At 43.3% G+C, this 20,199-nt stretch overlaps 1 protein-coding gene across 1 annotated transcript in view; it reads left to right on the top strand.

The window, feature by feature from the left end:
- Positions 1-20,199, top strand: part of fndc3ba (fibronectin type III domain containing 3Ba) — a 341,227-nt gene that overhangs the window by 310,286 nt on the left and 10,742 nt on the right. Inside the window, exon 25 of the mRNA XM_060834618.1 lies at positions 8,659-8,786. Coding sequence (XP_060690601.1) covers positions 8,659-8,786 — 128 coding nt within the window. The remainder of the gene's footprint in view (positions 1-8,658; positions 8,787-20,199) is intronic.

The following is a 20,199-nucleotide window of genomic DNA, read 5'->3' as shown; positions in this document are numbered from 1 at the left end:
AGGCAACCTCACCCCCTCTGCCCACCTCCCTGTCTTTTCGATAAGTTGAAAATCCTTTGGGGTTTAACTGCCAGTCCTGATCCCCCTGCAACCATGTCTCTGTGATGTCTGCCACATCATAATCATTCACTATGATCTGTGCCATTAGTTCATCTGCTTTGTTATGAATGCTACGAGCATTGAGGTAAAGTGCCTTAATGCTAACTTTCTTATCATTAGAGATATTGGAAGTCATAAGATGCCCTAAGTTATCCTTCCTTTTTGCTGCATTCCCAGTCTGCCTCGAGTTTAAATCCACCTGCACATATGCTATCCTATTGCTTATCTTTCCATTTAACTCCATACTCCCTGTCGCTTTCACTTTCCCTTCCCCCCAACTCAGAAGTTTAAAGTCCTGCTGACCACCCTATTTATCCTCTTCGATAGAACATTGGTACCTGATTGGTTCAGGTGGAGACTGTCCCAATGGTACCGATCCCCCCTATTCCAAAACTGATGCCAATGCCCCATGAAGTGGAATCCCTCTTTCCCACACCAATCCCTTAGCCACGTGTTTACTTCCCTAATTTTCTTATCCCAATGCCAATTGGCACGTGGCTCGGGCAGTAATCTGAAGATTATGACCCTTGAGGATCTGTACTTCAATTTCCTTCCTAGTGCTTCGTAATCCCCAAACAGGTCCTTCACCCTAGCCTTGCCTATGTTGTTAGTACCAACGTGGACCACAACAACTGGATCCTCCCCCTCCCGCTCCAATATCCTTTCAAGCCGGTCAGAGATGTCTCGCACCCTGGCACCGGGCAAGCAACACACCATGCGAGACTCCTGATCCGGCTTGCAAAGGATACCATCTGTCCCCCTAATTATAGAATCCCATTTAACCACTACTTGTCTATGTGCTCCCTCCTCTTGAATGGCCTTTTGCTCCATGGTGCCGTGGTCAGCTGGCACATCCTGTCCAGAGCCCTTTTCCTCATCCGTACAGGGAGCAAGACTCTTATACAAGTATATGTGGGAGTGGTAAATTGACAGTGGTATATATGTGGGACTGGTGTATTGACAGTGGTATATATGTGGGAACGGTATATTGACAGCGGTATATACGTGGGCGTAGTATATTGACAGTGGTATATATGTGGGAGCAGTGTATTGACAGTGGCATAGATGTGGGAATGGTATATTGACAGTGGTATATATGTGGGCGTAGTATATTGATAGTGGTATATATGTGGGAGCAGTGTATTGACAGCGGTATATATGTGGGAATGGTATATTGACCGTGGTATATATGTGGGAGCAGTATATTGACAGTGGTATATATGTGGGAGCAGTGTATTGACGGTGGTATATATGTGGGAGCAGTGTATTGACGGTGGTATATATGTGGGAGTGGTATATTGACAGTGGTATGTCTGTGGAACTGGTATATTGACAGTGGTATATATGTGGGAGCAGTGTATTTACAGTGGTATATATGTGGGGGCGGTGTATTGACAGTGGTAGATATGTGGAAGCAGTGTATGACAGTGTTATATACGTGGGAATGGTATATTTACAATGGTATGCATGTGGGAGTAGTATATTGACAGTGATGTATATGTGGAAGCGGTGAATTGACAGTGGTATATTGACAATGGTAGGTGTGGGAGCAGTGTATTGACAGTGGTATATACGTGGGAGCAGTGTATTGACAGAGTTTATATATGTAGGAGCTGTGTATAGACAGTGGTATATATGTGGGCACGGTGTATTGACAGTGGTATATATTTAGCTATGTATACTGACAGTGGTACAAATGTGGGAGTAGTGTATTGACAGTGGTATATATGTAGGAGCAGTGTATTGACAGTGGCATGTATGTGGGAGCGGTGTATTGACCGTGGTATATATGTGGGAATGGTATATTGACAGCGGTATATATGTAGGAGCAGTGTATTGACAGTGGATAAATATGTGGGAGCAGTGTACTGACAATGGTATATATGTGGGAGGGGTATATTGACAGTGGTATGTAAGTGGAAGTGGTATAGTGACAGTGGCATATATGTGGGAGTGGTATATTTACAATGGCATGTATGTGGAAGTGGTATATTGACAGTGGTATATATGTGGGAATGGTATATTGACAGTGGTATATATGTAGGAGCAGTGTATTGACAGTGGTATATATGTAGGAGCAGTGTATTGACAGTGATATATATGTGGGAGCGGTGTTATTGACAGTGGTATATATGCAGGAGCAGTGTATTGACAGTGGTATATATGTGGGAGTGGTGTATTTACAATGGTATGTATGTGCGAGTGGTATATTGACAGTGGTATATATGTGGGAGTGGTATAATGACTGGTATACATGTAGGAGCAGTGTATTGACTGTGGTATATATGATGGAATGGTATATATGTGGGAGTGGTATATTGACAGTGGTATACATGTAGGAGCGGTAATTGACTGGTATATATGTGGGAGTGGTATATTGACAGTGGTATACATGCAGGAGCGGTGTATTGACTGTGTTATATATGTGGGAGCGTTGTATTCACAGTGGTATATATGTAGGAGCAGTGTATTGACAGTGGGATGTATGTGGGAGCGGTGTATTGACCGTGGTATATATGTGGGAGTGGTGTATTGACAGTGGTATGTATGTAGGAGCAGTGTATTGACAGTGGTATGTATGTGGGAGAGGTGTATTGACCGTCGTATATATGTGGGAGCGGTGTATTGACAGTGGTATATATGTAGGAGCAATGTATTGACAGTGGTATATATGTGGGAGCAGTGTATTGACAGTAGTATATATGTGGGAGGGGTATATTGACTGTGGTATGTAAGTGGGAGTGGTATATTGACAGTGGCATATATGTGGGAGTGTTATATTTACAATGGTATGTATGTGGGAATGGTATATTGACAATGGTATATATGTAGGAGCAGTGTATTGACAGTGGTATATATTTAGCTATGTATACTGACAATGGTATATATGTGGGAGTGGTATATTTACAATGGTATGTATGTGGGAGTGGTATATTGACAGTGGTATATATGTGGGAGCAGTGTATTGACAGTCGTATATGTGTGGGAGTGATATATTGACAGTGGTATATATGTGGAGCGATGTATTGACAGTGGTATATATGCAAGAGCAGTGTATTGACAGTGGTATATATGTGGGAGCAGTGTATTGACAGTGGATAAATATGTGGGAGCAGTGTATTGACAGTAGTATATATGTGGGAGGGGTATATTGACTGTGGTATGTAAGTGGGAATGGTATATTGACAGTGGTATATATGTAGGAGCAGTGTATTGACAGTGGTATATATTTAGCTATGTATACTGACAGTGGTATATATGTGGGAGTGGTATATTTACAATGGTATGTATGTGGGAGTGGTATATTGACAGTGGTATATATGTGGGAGCAGTGTATTGACAGTGGTATATATGTAGGAGCAGTGTATTGACAATGGTATATATGTGGGAACGGTGTATTGACAGTGGTGTATATATGTGGGAGCGGTGTTTTGACAGTCGTATATGTGTGGGAGTGATATATTGACAGTGGTATATATGTGGAGCGATGTATTGACAGTGGTATATATGCAAGAGCAGTGTATTGACAGTGGTATATATGTGAGAGCAGTGTATTTACAATGGCATGTATGTGGGAGTGGTATATTGACAGTGGTATATATGTGGGAAGGGTATATTGGCAGTGGTATATATGTGGGAGTGGTATAATGACTGGTATACATGTAGGAGCAGTGTATTGACTGTGATATATATGTCGGAATGGTATCTATGTGGGAGTGGTATATTGACAGTGGTATGCATGTAGGAGCGGTAATTGACTGGTATAAATGTGGGAGTGGTATATTGACAGTGGTATACGTGTAGGAGCAGTGTATCGACTGTGTTATATATGTGGGAGTGGTGTATTAACAGTGGCATATATGTGGCTATGGTATATTGACAGTGGTATATATGTGGCAGTGGTATATTTACAATGGTATGTATGTGGGAGTGGTATATTGACAGTGGTATATATGTGGGAGTGTTGTATTCACAATGGTATATATGTGGGAGCGTTGTATTTACAATGGTATGTATGTGGGAATGGTATATTGACAGTGGTATATATGTGGGAGTGGTATAATGACTGGTATACATGTAGGAGCGGTGTATTAACTGTGGTATATACGTGGGAATAGTATATATGTGGGAGTGGTATATCGACAGTGGTATACATGTAGGAGCGGTAATTGACTGGTATGTATGTGGGAGTGGTATATTGACAGTGGTATATATGTGGGAGTGGTATATTGGCAGTGGTATACATGTAGGAGCAGTGTATTGGCTGTGTTATATATGTGGGAGTGGTGTATTAACAGTGGCATATATGTGGCTATGGTATATTGACAGTGGTATATATTTAGCTATGTAAACTGACAGTGGTATATATGTGGGAGTGGTGTATTAACAGTGGTACACATGTGGGAGCGGTATATTGACAGTGTGGCTGTGTATATTGACAGTTGTATAAACGTGAGAGCGGTGTATCGACAGTGGTGTATATGTGGGAATGGTACATTTACAGGAATGAAGCAGAGCCGAATGCACAAGACTTCACATTCTGTCCAATTCTCCTTCACAAGGTGTGCACAATTCAATATGACCCCTGACCTTGGTGTGATAGGCCAGAGAGATGGGCTCGAGTTCCATTTCCAGCTGCTCATAGTGATCTCCCACTTCACTAACAGCACGATGAGCATCGACACATCCCGAATGTGTGTTTGACTTGGTAGAGACCAGGAACTGTGTATCTGCCTCTGTAGAGACCAGGAACTGTATGTCTCACTGTGCATAGACTCGAGACTTTGTACCTGTCACTGCACAGATGCAAGACTGTGTACCTTTCACTGCACTGGCTCGGGACTGTATACCTGTCTTTGTATAGACTTGCGACTGCGTACCTGTCTTTGCGCAGATCTGGGACTGTGTACCTCTCTTTGAATACACTCCGGACTTTGTACCTCTCATTGTGCAGACTCAGGATTGTGTACTTCTCTTTGCGCAGGTTCAAGACTGTGTACCTTTCACTGTGCAAACTCGGGTGTGTGTATGTTTCACTGTGCAGACTTGGGACTGTGTACCTGTCATTGCACAGACTCGGAGCTGTACACCTGTCACTGCACAGACTCAGGACTGTGTACCTGAGTACACAGTTTACTGCGCAAACTAAGGAGTGTGTACGTGTCACTGTGCAGATTCGGAGCTGTATACCTGTCACAGCACACATTCTGAACTATGTGTCTATCGCTGCACAGACTCGGGACTGTGTACCCGTCGCTGCACTGACTCAGGACTGTGTACCAGTCACTGCATAGACCCGGAATAGGGTACCTGTCAATGTATAGACTTGGGACTGTGTACCAGTCACTGCACAGACTCAGGACTGTGTACCTGTCACTGCACAGACCCGGGACTGTGTACCTGTCACTGCACAGACACAGGAATGTGTACCTATCACTGCACAGACTTGGGACTGTGTATCTATCACTGCACAGACTCAGGAATGTACACCTGTCACTGCACATACTCAGGACTGTGTACCTGTCACTTCATAGACCCGGAATAGTGTACCTGTCACTGCATAGACTTGGGACTGTGTACCTGTCACTGCGCAAACTCGGGAATGTGCACCTGTCACTGCACAGACTTGGGACAGTGTACCTGTCACTACATAGACCCGGAACAATGTACCTGTCACTGCACAGACTCGGGACTGTGCACCTGTCACTGCACAGACTCGGGAATGTGCACGTGTCACTGCACAGACTCGGGACAGTGCACCTGTCACTACATAGACCCAGAACAGTGTACCTGTCACTGCACAGACTCGGGACAGTGTACCTGTCACTACATAGACCCAGAACAGTGCACCTGTCACTGCACAGACTCAGGACAGTGTACCTGTCACTACATAGACCCAGAACAGTGTACCTGTTGGGACTGTGTATCTGTCACTGCACAGACTTGAGTCAGTGTACATTTTACGGAGCAAACTCAGGAGTATGTACGTGTCACTGCGCAGACTTGGGACTATGTACCTGTGTGTGCACATCTCAGAGCTGTATACCTGTCAAAGCACAGACTCAGAACTGTGTGTCTGTCACTGCACATACTGGGGAGTGTGTACCTTTTGCTGCACAGACCCAGGACTGTGTACCTGTTACTGTGCAGACCCGGAACTATACCAGTCACTGTGCAGACCTGGGACTGTGTACCTTTTACTGCACAGACTCAGGACTATGTACCTATCACTGCACAGATTCGGCACTGTGTACCTATCACTGCGCAGATTCTGGACTGTGTACCTGTAACTGCGTAGATGTAGGACTATGTACTTGTCACTGCGCAGACCTGGTACTGTGTACCTGTCACTGCGCAGACCCAGGACTGTGTACCTGTCACTGCACAGATTCAGTTCTGTGTATCTGTCTACTGTGCAGACTCGGGTCTGTGTACCTTTCACAGCACAGACCCAGGATGGTGTACCTGTCAGTGCACAGACTTGGGACTGTGTACCTGTCAGTGCGCAGACTCGGGACTGTGTACCTGGCACTACGCAGACTTGGGACTGTGTACCTGTTAGTGTGCAGACTCAGGACTGTGTACCTGGCACTATGCAGACTTGGGACTGTGTACCTGGCACTACGCAGACTCAGGACTGTGTACTTGTCATTGCACACACCGGGGACTGTGTACCTGTTACTGCACAGACTCAGGATTGTGTATCTGTCACTGCACACATTCGGGACTGTGTACCTGTCAGTGTGCAGACTCTGAACTGTGTACCTGTAATTGCCGAGACTCGATACTGGTAGCCTTTCATTGTGTACGCTTGGGTCTGTGTATTGATTTGATTTGATTTGTTTTGTTTATGGAGTTACATATACCTAAGTACAGTGAAAGGTTTTGTTTTGTGAGGCAGACCATAGCAAACAAGGATATACAGATCAAAGAAGACTTACAGTGAGGCAAATAAGGTTACAACTGCACTGTAAGTGCACAAAGTAAGATCAACATTATTTGAAGTTGGGCAGCACTATCCAGCAATCTAATAACAGCGGGGAAGAAGCTGTTCTTGAACTTATTGGTGTGTGCATTCAAGCTTCTTTATCTTCTGCCTGATGGAAGAGGTTAGAAGAGGGTTTTACTAGGGTGAGAGGCGTCTTTGATATGTTGGCAGACTTTCCATGACAACTGGTCACCGTGGAAACTTGGGACTCTGTCTCTGTCACCATGGAGCCTTGGGACTGTATGTCTAAAATTGTCTGAGGTCTTTACTTGGGCAGGAACCTGTTCTAAGTTGCAGTCTGCAGCAAACATTCAATCAGCTGGTCATAGCAGGTTGCTGAGACTTCAATCAAAGTGTCCTTCCTACTGGGCCGAGGGAGAGTCCGCCAGGACTGGGTTTGTTCTCTGCTTTTAAATGATCAAGCACAGCCTTTGAATGGACACTACCCTCTTGAAACCTGATGGTTCCCGTGGCTCCCTGAGTGCACAGTGTTCAGGGTTACATTACCTGGGTTGCATTTGCACAGATCACATTGTTCCTGGAATTCCTGACCTAAGACCAAATTGGCACCACTTTGCGAATCTCCCAAAACACTCACTGCTACAACAGTGTCCCGGCAGTACTACGTGCACCAGAGTGACCCAACCCATTTTATGAATGTATAGGGGGAGCACCTCTTGCCTTTGGGTCAGAGGTTGAGTTAAAGTCCCACTGTGAAGAGGCCGATGTGTAACCCATGCTCATGCCCTTAATGTAGTGCTGAGTGAGAGTGCCACACTGATGGTGGTGCTGCCTTTTCCATGAGCAGACTGATTCAGGCCCCGGTTCCTTCTCAGGTGAATGTGGAGTAGGGGATGATACTCCCGGAGACTGAGGCTGTAATATAGATGTTGTGGCAGTAAAGATTGACACTTCACACCTCAGAGCCACTCCCTGGCTGTAAAAAGACAACAACAATGGCTTTGACAAAGAAATAGCTTCAAAGGACAGAGGAATGAAGGTCCGGACACAAACCACCAATTAACTTGCTAAAATCCATGATAAATGAGTCCATTGGAGAGAAAAAAACAACACAAAACATGAACAGTCAAAATCTTTTGAAAGCCATTTCTTCTCCCAGCATGTTAAGACTTTCATTCAACAATTTCAGCTGCAGGTTCAAAAGCTCCATTGGTACGTAATAGGTGACTTTATTCCAGTGCAATTTTTTTTAACCTGTATTTTTTTCTTAAGTGTTGCATTGAAATACAAATTTTATTGACTTTTTTAAGCAAAACATTAATTAATTCTCCACAGCTTCCACATTTGTTGGAATTTCAAAATTTCATTCACTGACATTTCCTGATTTTGTATCTTTGTTGTTCACTTAATCATCAGAAGCATGTTTTGCAGAAGAAACAGTTGGTAATTGATGCTTAGGCAATATAATCAGTTGAAGACTAAAAACAGGTAGTTTGATCTTCATTGTTAGTCTCTGTCATGTCAAATTGATTTTCCTTGTGCATCCAGCGTAGACATGGGTCACAAGCTGCAGCACAAATAAACAGCCTTTGTGCCCTTGTTTCTTTCAGCTCCACGGGTCACTCAGCTGGAAGGAACCGCCTGTGAGGTCACGTGGGAAGGTCTCCCACCAATGAGAGGCGATCCAATGAGTTACATTCTCCAAGTCACACTGGGCAGGGAGTTGGACTACAAACAGGTAAGGGTGAGGGTAGGTGGTTACTGACTGGCATGGGGAGGGCATTTCTGAAGCATCTGGCACCACCAACCATAAACCCTTGAGTGAAGAAGATGCTTGGAATGGGAATGCTACTGGCCTCGCCTCAGGCTCAGGAGGTGCCATCTCCTGAACTCAACTGAAGCTTGATTTAAGGTTGTGGGTACACCTGGTGCACATTGAGAAGGGACTTCCCTCTTGCCTGTTGAGGAGGAGGCTCTCCCAGTGCCCATTGAGTGTGGCACTCCCTTGGTGCCCATTGAGAAGAGAGATCGCCTGGTGCTCATTGAGAAGGCCTCTGGAACCTTCTGAACAGTTTGTGTCAACTTTGCAAACCATTGAAATTGTCCTTAACTTTATCCCAATCAGGGTAATCAATAGAACAACAATTTTAAGAAGTAAATTCTAAGTTTTAAGTTATTTCCCTTGTCCTGCCAAGAACTGCCTGTGCTAGCTTAATATTGCCTGTGATGACCTGATCCAACAAGGATGTATCCATCATAGTCTTGAAGTTGTCCACTAATATTTGGAATGAGTTCTTACACAAAAGGCTGGGGATATTGACTATGCATTGTCATTTTCAACACTTGTGGTGGATAAATCTTGTTGGGTCAGATCATCAAGGGATGATGTGGAAAAGTAGCTGAGTGAAGTTGAGATACAGATCAGACGTGATCTAATTGAATTCTGGAACAGACCTGAGGGGCTGAATGGCCTCCTCCTGTTCCCAGCGGTCACCAATTCGTGGAATGTCCAGAGAATAAATGAAGAGTGGAAGTGACAGGAGAGGTCGGGTTAACCTGAGATCCTGTGCTGTGATGTGCAAGGCTCATTCATCAGGCAAGTCTTTCAACTCTAGCCCCTTCACGTAAAAAAAGAATGCTAAAGGAAGATTTAACAAATAATAATAATGAGTCAGGTGTTCTGGCTCTCCACTGCAGTTATGAAAAATCTTAATGCAGTAAATTGGAGGAGTCTCTGTAGACTGGCAGGAGGGTCAATAATAAAAGATAACAGAATAAATATTGGTGTCAGCTAAACAGAGGTAAAGTCATCATAACTTTCCCAGACTATAGAGCTGTTCTGTCATCAGAGACAGAGGACTGGTGGTTGGTTAACCAGCGAGTCCAAACACCTTAGTCGGGGGGTGGGAGGTGTTGCTGAGAAGACAGGGCCAGCTGGTACAGCAATTGAACCCACACTGTTGGTGTCACTCTGCATCTTAAACCAGCCATCCAGCCAACTGAACTAACCAACCCCCTCGGCCACTGCAGCTAGAAATGTATTAACCTTAGTTGTTTAATGGTGTGATCCTGAGCCCAGTAAATCGGGCAGATTGCAGGTTTGATTGGTGGCCAAGCTAGCAGTGTGATGCCCACACTTTGGGCCTGAGCTAAGATGGGGCAAGTATAGGATTGAGAAACCTTTGGCGCCCAGTCACCTCATAAACCTTCATAGGGTGAACTTACAAGGCATTCAAGGTGCCACCCACAACCCAACTCAATTTAAAAGATATGGCATGATTTGGTCAAGGTGTTTTAAGGTGCTAACAGAATTCAATGGGATGGATCCACCAAAACTATTTCCTTTGATGAAAACCTGAAACTTTCTCCATTGCAATTGCGTCAGCCATGAGCTTATCGAATAATGCAATGGGCTTGAGGGGCTTAGTGGCCTTCTGCTGTTCCTGGCCCATGTGTTTGTAAAAACCTTTCAAGTCTGGGGCTTAATTGGGATTTCCAAGATTTTTATTCAGGAAGGAATCAGGTGTAATCGAACAGAGGCAAATTAATAGAGATGAAGAAACAGATCAGCCAAAATCTAACAGAATGGGAAAACTGGCCCAAAGGAGCTGAGCAGCCTGTTGTTCCTGTGTCTATATATAGAGAGGAGAGGAGAAGTAAAGGTTAAATCTGTTCCTTTTGCACAGAATGCAGGAGCGATAAATCAAATTGGGAAATCAAGGGATCGTTTGCAGTGTCTTAAATTCCCTAATGTACAGTATTGGTGAATGAAAGGTGTGTATCAGCTTGCAGTGGCCCTGGAAAATTTATGGTGTCCCTTGATTGCAAACTGAGTCTGTTGCTATGGCAACAACATCTACATGAGGCCTTCACCAGCGTCATAGCCTCTTCAGTAGTAAACAATGATTAGGAACCAGGAAGCTGTTCAAAGTTGTTGACGAATGTTTTCTAGACTTTGTTTAGAATTAGAAAATGTTTTTTTTGCTTGTTCCTCAATGTAGTGAATAGAGAAGAGGAAGGGGAATAGGCACAACCCATCTAACATTGTAACGCAGTAACTCAGAGAATCCAAAGGACAATGTTATCTATGCTTGCTGATATTAAAAGTGTTGCTCTTATCGAAGACACAGAGTTACCCTTTTTATTCATGATCTGCTTTTGTTGCTTTTCTTTCCAATGCCAATCACGTCAATCCCCTTCCCAAATCTCCCCAACACACATTGGCTACTCAGGCAGAGAGTTTGGATAAGTGGAGCATTTTCAGAATGGCAACCCATAACTAGCGGAGTGCCACATGGATCAGTGCTGGGGCCACAATTATTTATGATAAATGTTAACAACTTGAATGAGGAAAATGAATTTAGTTGAGGTTGTAGATATTACAAAAATAAGTGGGAAGGCAAGTAGTGACACAAGAGTCTGCAAAGAGATATAGGTTAAACGAGTGGACCAAAACTTGGCAGGTGGACTACAATGTGGGACAATGTGAGGTTATGTGCTTTGGTAGGAAGAATAGAGTTGAATGTCATTAATGGAGAAAGGCTGCAGAAAGCTACAGAACAGTGAGTCATCATATAAGCATCACAAAGAGCTAGCATCCAAGTTCAGCTGATAGTAGGGAAGGCAAATGGAACGTTGGCTTTTATTTCACAGAGTGGAGTACAGAAGAAGGGAAGTCTTGCTAAATTTGTACAAGGCAATAGTTAGATCACATCTGGAATACTATGAACTGTTTTGGACCCCTTATCAAAAGAAAGATATACTGGCTTTGGAGGCAGTCCAGAGAAAGGTCGCAAGATTGACCCTGAGTGCAGAGTGACTGTCTAATGAGGAGAGTTGGAGTCAGCTCAGCTTGTCCTCATTGGAATTTAGAAGTATGAGAGGTGACCTTATTAAACCATGCAAGATGCTCAGGTGCCTTGATAAGGTAAGTGCTGTGAGGCTATTTCCCCTTGTGGAAGAATCCAAAACCATAGAGCAAACTGTTAACGCATTGAAGACAGAGATGAAGAGGAATTTCTTCTGTCTGAGGGTAATGAATGTGTGGAATTCTTTACTGCAAAGATCTGTTGAGGTTGTGTCATTAAATATATTTGAGGCTGAGATAGACTTTTAATCAGTGATTGATTCAAGGGTCATAGGGCAAAGCTGGGAAAGTGGAGTTGAGGACTAACAGATTAGTCATAATCTCAGTGATTAACGGAGTTGAATACTCAACATCTGCTATTATATCTTATGATGTTGTGTTTATCGAATCCCTGGGACAAACACCCTTCAAAGTTGGGTTGGCAACTCTAGTTGGGTGTATTTTTGGGGTTTTGGGATATGACATCTCAGCCACAATTCCTAGCTCCATATCACTCTGGCCAGCAGTCTCCCACCAGGTCACAGGTCACATGCCTTCACACAGCCAGTTAGAAAGTGTGAGGGTCCTTTACCCCCTGATGGGTGAACCTTAGTGGCTTGTCCGATGTCAGCTTTTTGCCCATCTCCAAAATTTTAACAATGAAATATTTGGAATTAGTCATTCCCACACATAGAGTTACAGGAATCAGACAAAGCTCTCCATAATCTATTCTGTCCACACCAGTATTCTGGCATCACTTTCGAATGCTGACCAGCTGAAGATCTCTCAGGACAGTCATTGTTTTTCTTTGAAAATGGGATGCGAGTATCGATGGTAAGGCCAGCATTTAATAGTCATAGCTTATTGCCCCTGAGAATTATTGGTAAGCTGCCTTTTAGAATCCATGTGAGGTATGGACAAAACTCCAGGATTTTGATTCAGTACTAGTGAAGGAACAGTGATATATTTCCAAGTCAGAATGATGTATGGCTTCCAGAACTCACCACCACACATGGACCTCAGAGGCCCACACAGACAAAAGCAAAATTAGTGGAGAGCTCTGCTTACAGGTGGTGGTGTCCCTGTGTATCCGCTGCCCGTCTCCTTCCAGCTAGTAGAGGTTGCAGGTTTGGAAGGTGCTGGCAGAGGAGCCTTCGTGAATTACTGCCACGTATATGGCACCAGTTCACATAGGAGAAAGTGAGGACTGCAGATGCTAGACATCAGAGTCAAGAGACATTCCTGATGAAGGCTTATGCCAGAAATATCAATTCTCCTGCTCCTTAGATGCTGCCTGACTTGCTGTAGTTTTCCAGCACCACACTCTTGACCAGTTCAAATCGGATTGTCATCATCTTCTACTCCAGATAGGATTCCATCGCAGGACCCAAACAGCAGCCATGAGGATAGACGCCAAATGACATGGTCAAATCAGCTTAAACCATCTATCAATGACCATAGAGTGAAACTCTAGGCTGTTCTAAGTACTTTTCCTCCTTCCTTTGTTCACTCTTTTCCTACCCGAGGGGATGATGGTTTACGAATACTTTCTTCAACATCTCCTGGTCTCAGGTATCCTCTTCTTCCCTAGAGGCTGTCTCCTCCAAATCCTCTGGAATCAGGGCTATTTATCTGCGTCTTGACCTTACTATCTCTGGTACTATCTCTGTTTCCTGGTACTGCTTACCCCAACATTCCTGTGGGCCAAATGCTGGCAAATGGGACTGGATTAGTTCAGGATATCTGATTGGCATGAATGAGCCTATTTCTATGCTGTACATCTCTGTGACTGGATAGATATTGCAAGCATCCAAGAAGCCTCAGGAGAGGAAACAGGAATAATATGTGGATACAGTCAGCTTTTAATCACTCAGCTTTAACTGGACATCCCCATACTATCCCTGTTTCCTCTCATGAGGCTCTTGGATGCTTCCATTCTCTATCCAATCACAGAGATGTACAGCACAGAAACAGACTCATTCATGCCAATCAGATATCCTGTACTAATACAGTCCCATTTGTCAGCATGTGACTCATATCCCTCTAAACCCTTCTCATTCCTATACCCTTTGAGTAGCCTTTTAAGTATTGCAGTTGTATCAGCCTCTACCACTTTCTCTGGCAGATTGTTCCATGCACAAAGTGCATGAAAACATTGCCCCTTAGGTCCCTTTTAAATCTTTCCTCTGTCACCTTAAACCTATGCCCTCTAGTTTTAGACGCCACTGGAAAAAAGACCTTGACGTTTATCCTATCCATATCCTTCATAACTTTATAAACTCCTGTAAGGTCCCTCTCAGTTTCCGACACTCCAGTGAAAATAGCTCCAGACTATTCAGCCTCTCCCTGTAATTCAAATCTTCCAACCCTGGCAACGTCCTTGTAATTATTTTCTGAGTGCATCTTCCCTGTAGCAAGGAGACCATAACTGAACACAGTATTCCCAAAGTGACTCAGTAAGCTGATGTTCAAAACTTTGTTTAAAAAAAAAGCTTTTGAATGTCGCAGTGTTTTTTTTCATTCTGGCCGTTGCTTGTAGCAGTGTCCAGGAGATTCATCTCAGAAGTCCTGGAGCCTCGGCATTACTTCCCTGATTTCGAAAACAAAATTAAATCAGTTCCTGAACGACATGTCTCCTTGTTTGTGAAATTGGCTCCGTACTGGCTACTTGTTTGAATTGAAGGTCGCAAACTCTACAAGATCGTTTTCCAGACTACAGGAGGTAACCAAAAAGCTGGAGTTTAAGCCTTTTGTTCAGGGAATATGGGTTCAAATCCCACTGTGACAGGTAGTGAAAGTTGAATTCAAGTTAAAATAAAAGTGAGACCAAGGGTAACAACATGTCAATAATTGAAAACAAAACTATCTGGTTCACTTCAGGGAAGCAAATTTGCCGTTCCTACACAGTCTGGCCAACACATGACTCCAGACCTGCAGCAACATAGTTGACACTGGGTAATTAAGGATAGTAAATGCTGACTTATCCAGCGATGCCCATATTCTGTAGTGCTAGCTGGCATGTAGATGTGCCAATGTGAAATGAAGTTAGTATCAGCTATGGAGTATAACGTTTCCACAGGTTTGTCTAGCACCTGTAATATTGCAAAAATATCCCAAGGTACTTCACAGAAATGTTATCAATCAAAACTTTAACCCGAGTCATAGAAAAAAGGATATTTGAACAGGTGATGAAAAGCTTGGTCAAAAAGATAGTTGTTTTTAATGCACTCATGAGACATGGTTGTCATTTATGGCCTGTCTCTAGTTGCCTTTGAACTGAGTGGCTTGCTAGGCCACTTCAAAGAGCAGTTGACAGCCAACCACATTGCGGTGGGTCTGGTGTTACATGTAGACCAGATTATGTAAGGATGGCAGATTTCCTTCCCCAAAGGACATTAGTGAACCAAATAGGTTTTTCCACCAATTGGACAAGGGATTCATGGTCATCAGCAGATTCATAATTCCAGATTAATTTGGAGTTCGAATTCCAACATCTACTGTGGCAGGATTTGAACCGAGGTCCCTAGAACATTAGCTGAGTTAATGGATTAATAGCCTAGTAATACTACCACAGGGCCATCGTCTCCCCTTGTTTGATGACAAAGAGGGTGAGAAAGGCAGAAAGATTTAGAGAGGAAATAGAGACATTGAGTCCCTGGGCAGCTGAAGACATGTTTATCAATAGTGAAGGATTCAAACTGTGAATGTTCAGGAGTCCGGAATTGAAGGAGCACAGATACCTATGGCACTTTACAGAGATAGACTAGGGTGAGAGCATGAGAGATTTGAAAATAAGGCTGAAGGTACTTCAAAGTAAATGACGTAAACCTGGTTATTATGGAGATGTGAGGACAGTTTTGGTTCCATAGTTCATTCTCTGACAATAATTTAGATAACCTTCCACCCCACAATGTTGGATTAAACCCCTGGATCAGTATTGATCATATTGAAAGGTGGAGTAGCTTGATGGGCTAAATAGCCTCTTATTTCTTGTGTCTTAAACCAAATTAGCTAATAGTAAATTGTTTGTAATTTAATATTGAGATCCTTGCCCAAAGCTATGGGGCTCGGGTGTTTGTATATTATATTTTGAATTGATGGCAGTGGTTTCTAGCAGGCTCATTCATCAGAATAATGGCTTTAACTGTAGTGTGTCAATTTGTTGCACTAATGCGTTGTAAAGTTTCATCAGCCACTACACAGATCCAACACTACTCAAAGCTGGTTCGGAAAGTAGCATTATAACAAGCAGTCTTGCAGGACCTGCAACAACAGAGACCTATGGTATTACTGGGGCAGTGTAAACAGAATATGGATTAATAGGCTTGGGGCTAAAGGAAGGTAAATGAGCCAGGGATCAGTGCTGTGTGCATCTTTACCGTCAAACGTGACAGATGTTTTACAAAGTTGAAAATCGCACAACACAACGAGCTTTTGAAGCACTGCTGCTTCATCAGAACCTTCATCAATCAACTGATGAAGGAGCGGCGCTCTGAAAGGTAGTGCTTCCAAATAAATCTGTTGGACTATAACCTGGTGTTGTGTGATTTTTAACTTTGTCCTGCCCAGTCCAACACCGGCACCTCCAAGTCAGGTTTTTTACAGATAGTCACACGGGAACTAACACCAACATTAGGGCACTTGATAAAAGTAAGAAGGTTGCCAAACGTTAGTGACTGGGCAGACAGGTGACAAATCCTGAAAGATCTCCCTTTCATTTTTACACAATATCCCCAGTACGCAGAGAAAGTTTTATTTACTCCATTTATAGCTGTTAGTTGCTTGAAAATTCCAATCAAATGACCTCATTAGCCTTCCAAATTTTAGATAATACAGTACAACCCTTGTTTATGTAATCTGTTTTTGTTACTTAACGTGCTCTAATTCTGGATGTAGGTTTGCTCGCTGAGCTGGAAGGTTCATTTCCAGAAGTTTCGTCATCCTACTGGTAACTTCTTCATTGAGCCTCCAGATGAAGCACTGTTGATAATTCCTGCTTTCTATTTATATATTTGGGTTTCTTTGGGCTGATGATGTCATTTCCTATGGTGACATCATTTCTCGTGGTGACATCATTTCCTGTGATAATATCATTTCCTGTTCTTTATCAGGAGGTGGTAGATGGGGTCTACTTCAATGTGCTTGTTGATAGAGTTCCAGTTGGAATGCCACACTTCTAGGAATTCTCGTGCATGTCTTTGTTTGGCTTGTCCTAGGATGGATGTGTTGTCCCAGTCGAAGAGGTGTCCTTCCTCAGCTGTATGTAAGGATACTAATGAGAGAGGGTCATGCTGTTCTGTGGCTAGTTGATGTTCATGTATCCTAGTGGCTAGTTTTGTACCTGTTTGTCCAATGTATTGTTTCTTACAGTCATTGCACGGTATTTTGTAAATAACATTAGTTTTCTTGTTGTCTGTATAGAGTCTTTCAAGTTTTAGTGTGTTGGTGGTTTGTGGGCTCCCATGATGCCAAGGTGTCTAAGTAGTCTGACAGTCATTTCTGAGATGTCATCGATGTAGGGGAGAGTGGCTAGGGTATATTTAAAAATACAGTGCAAGGACTGTTACAAACACTACATTAGACAAACAGGCAGAAAACTAGCCACCAGAATATGTAAACATCAACTAGCCACAAAACGACATGACCTCCTTTCACTAGTATCCTTACATACAGACGAGGAAGGACACCACTTCGACTGGGACAACACATCCATCCTAGGACAAGCCAAACAGAGACATGCAGGAGAATTCCTCGAAATGTGGCATTCCAACTGGAACTCTGTCAACAAACACTTTGAATTGGACCCCATCTACCACCCCCAAGAAAAAGAACAGGAAATGACATCACCACAGGAAATGACATCACCAACCTAAAGAAACCCAAACATATAAATAGAAATCAGGAATTATCAACAGTGCTTCACCCGGAGGCCCACTGAAGATGTTACCTAGTATGGAGATGAAATGTCTGGATGTGAGCCTTCCACCTCAGTGAACAAGCCTACATCCAGAACCTCAACCTGAGCTATAAATCTTTTCAAAACTCGTTATGCTCTAATTCTGTTAACTGAGATGATCAATGAGTGAATATGTAAATATAATTTTTATTTCCCAGTTATGCTTCCCAGCTACTTTCACGCAGCCTCACTCCCACCCTCCTATTTATCTCTCAACCCCCTTCCCCCACCTCACATTCTTGATGAAGGTTTTATCCCCGGAATGACAATACTCCTGCTCCTCAGATGCTGCCTGTCCTGCTGTGCTTTTCCAGCGTCACACTTTTCAACTCTGTTCTCCAGCATCTGCAGTCCTCACATTCCCCCAGTTCTGTTCCCCACCCCAGCTATCAAAGTTCCTTAGGCATCATCTTCCAAACCCATGACCATTACTATCTAGAAGCGCAAGGGAATGCAGGTACATGGAAGACCACCTTCACGTTCCCCTCCAAGCCATTTGCCATCCAGACTTGGAAAAATGTAATTGTTCCTTCTGTTCAAAATTTTAGAACTCCGTCCCTGCACCACATGGACTGCATCAGTTCAACAAGGCAGCTCAAAGGGAAATAGTGATGCACAATAAGTGCGGACCGAGCAGTGAAATCCGAATCCCCTGATTTTTTTTTAAATTACACATGCACAACCCTGTATTGATGATATAGGACAGTGTGTTACTACCCCAATCACTTACTGTGCCCTGTGTTTTCAGTTGTAGCAATGGGTACGTGTAGGTATGTGAGATCTACTGGTCTTAAGTCTCAGGCAAACTTAAAATGACTGTGTATCAAACATCAGGGGGAAATAGTCTCAAAGGGCTGAGGTCTTTGCGCCAAAATTGTCTCTGTGTGGGCAGAGTTCCTACTCCCCCACCCCTGTAACATCTGGGTCTTTGTTACTTCCGGACTGAAATTTCCACCATTCCCCAGGTCCTTCGCCAGCTCCCTCGCTCCAAACACCTCCTGTTGAAATGCTAAATGGCTCATAACACATTTCTCATGGCTTTAAATGGATGGGTTTATTAAAATTATGGAGAGGGCAAGGCAATACAATTTGACTGAGCCTTTTCATGTGATACCATCTTTTCATCCTAACACAGCAGACAACTGACTGCTGCATGGCCCTTTATCTTCACAAGGGCAACCAGAGATGGGTAGTAAGTGCCACCCTTACAAATGATGCCAACATGCTGTTATTGAATAAAGAACATAAAGCCTGTTAGGATTGAAATGTCCCAAACATTGAGTTGCTTATTGGGCTGATCAAGTCAAGTTCTTTTTCCCAGGGGAGCCCATACTAGAGGGTATATGTTTAAGATGAGAAGGGAAAGACTAAAAGGGATCTAAGGTGCAGCTTTTTCATGCAGAAGATGGTGCATGCATGAAAGAGCTGCCAGAGGAAGTGGTGGAGGCTGTTAGAATTACAGCATTTAAAAGGTGTCGGAATGGGTATATGGATAGGAAGAGTTTTGTGGGATATGGGCCAAATGCTGGCAAATGGGACAAGATCAATTTTGGATATCTGGACAAGTTGGGCCGAAGGGTCTGTATCCTAACTGTACATCTCTATGACTCCACGTCCTTTTCCTGCATGAAGCTCCTTTATTCAGTGTAAGTAAAGGAAGCTGTTGAATATGAAGTGTATGCCGTGTCACACAATAAGATATTACTGCAGCAGTTTTTATAAAGAGCGAGTTCAATGTGAGGTGTGAGAAATGATTATACCTTGATGATGTCATATATTAATCACAAAAACCTAGAGAGAGAAAGAAATCCTACTGCCTCTGCAATGTTTTTTTTGTCCCTTTGCGTCATTGGCAATTTCCAGCTGAGAATTGAATTGACAAGAAACATTTTGTGAAATGGTGTGTAAGCATTGGATTGACTGTGTTGTTCAGCCTCTGTTATTGTCCATCCTGCACACTGTTGCTTTGACTCTGTCGTAAGAGCATGGGTGGATTAAGTAACCATTTCACATTCTGTACTCTGTGTCTTGTTTATGACAAACCAATAAATAATAATTATTTACATGCATCAGAGAACAAGTAAACACAATTAATTTAGGGATGGTTGCAGGGGTGTGGGGAGAGAGCAAGGCAGTCAGATTAGATTGGGGATTGATGCACGGCAATGGGGAAGGATAAGGACCCTGGGATTCGATTGGGATTGATACAGGGGCACCTGAAGAGAGTGGGACAGTGAGATTAGTTTGAGATTGATACAGGAATATAGGGAATGAGTGAGCAAGAGGGATTAATTTGAGTATTGATATAAGGCTATGGAGAGAGTGTGAACTAATGGCATTAGATGAAGG

The sequence above is a fragment of the Hemiscyllium ocellatum genome, chromosome 13 (assembly GCF_020745735.1).
Source record: "Hemiscyllium ocellatum isolate sHemOce1 chromosome 13, sHemOce1.pat.X.cur, whole genome shotgun sequence".
In the NCBI taxonomy this organism is placed as follows: domain Eukaryota; kingdom Metazoa; phylum Chordata; class Chondrichthyes; order Orectolobiformes; family Hemiscylliidae; genus Hemiscyllium; species Hemiscyllium ocellatum.
This window is presented reverse-complemented; position numbering and strand designations above follow the sequence as displayed.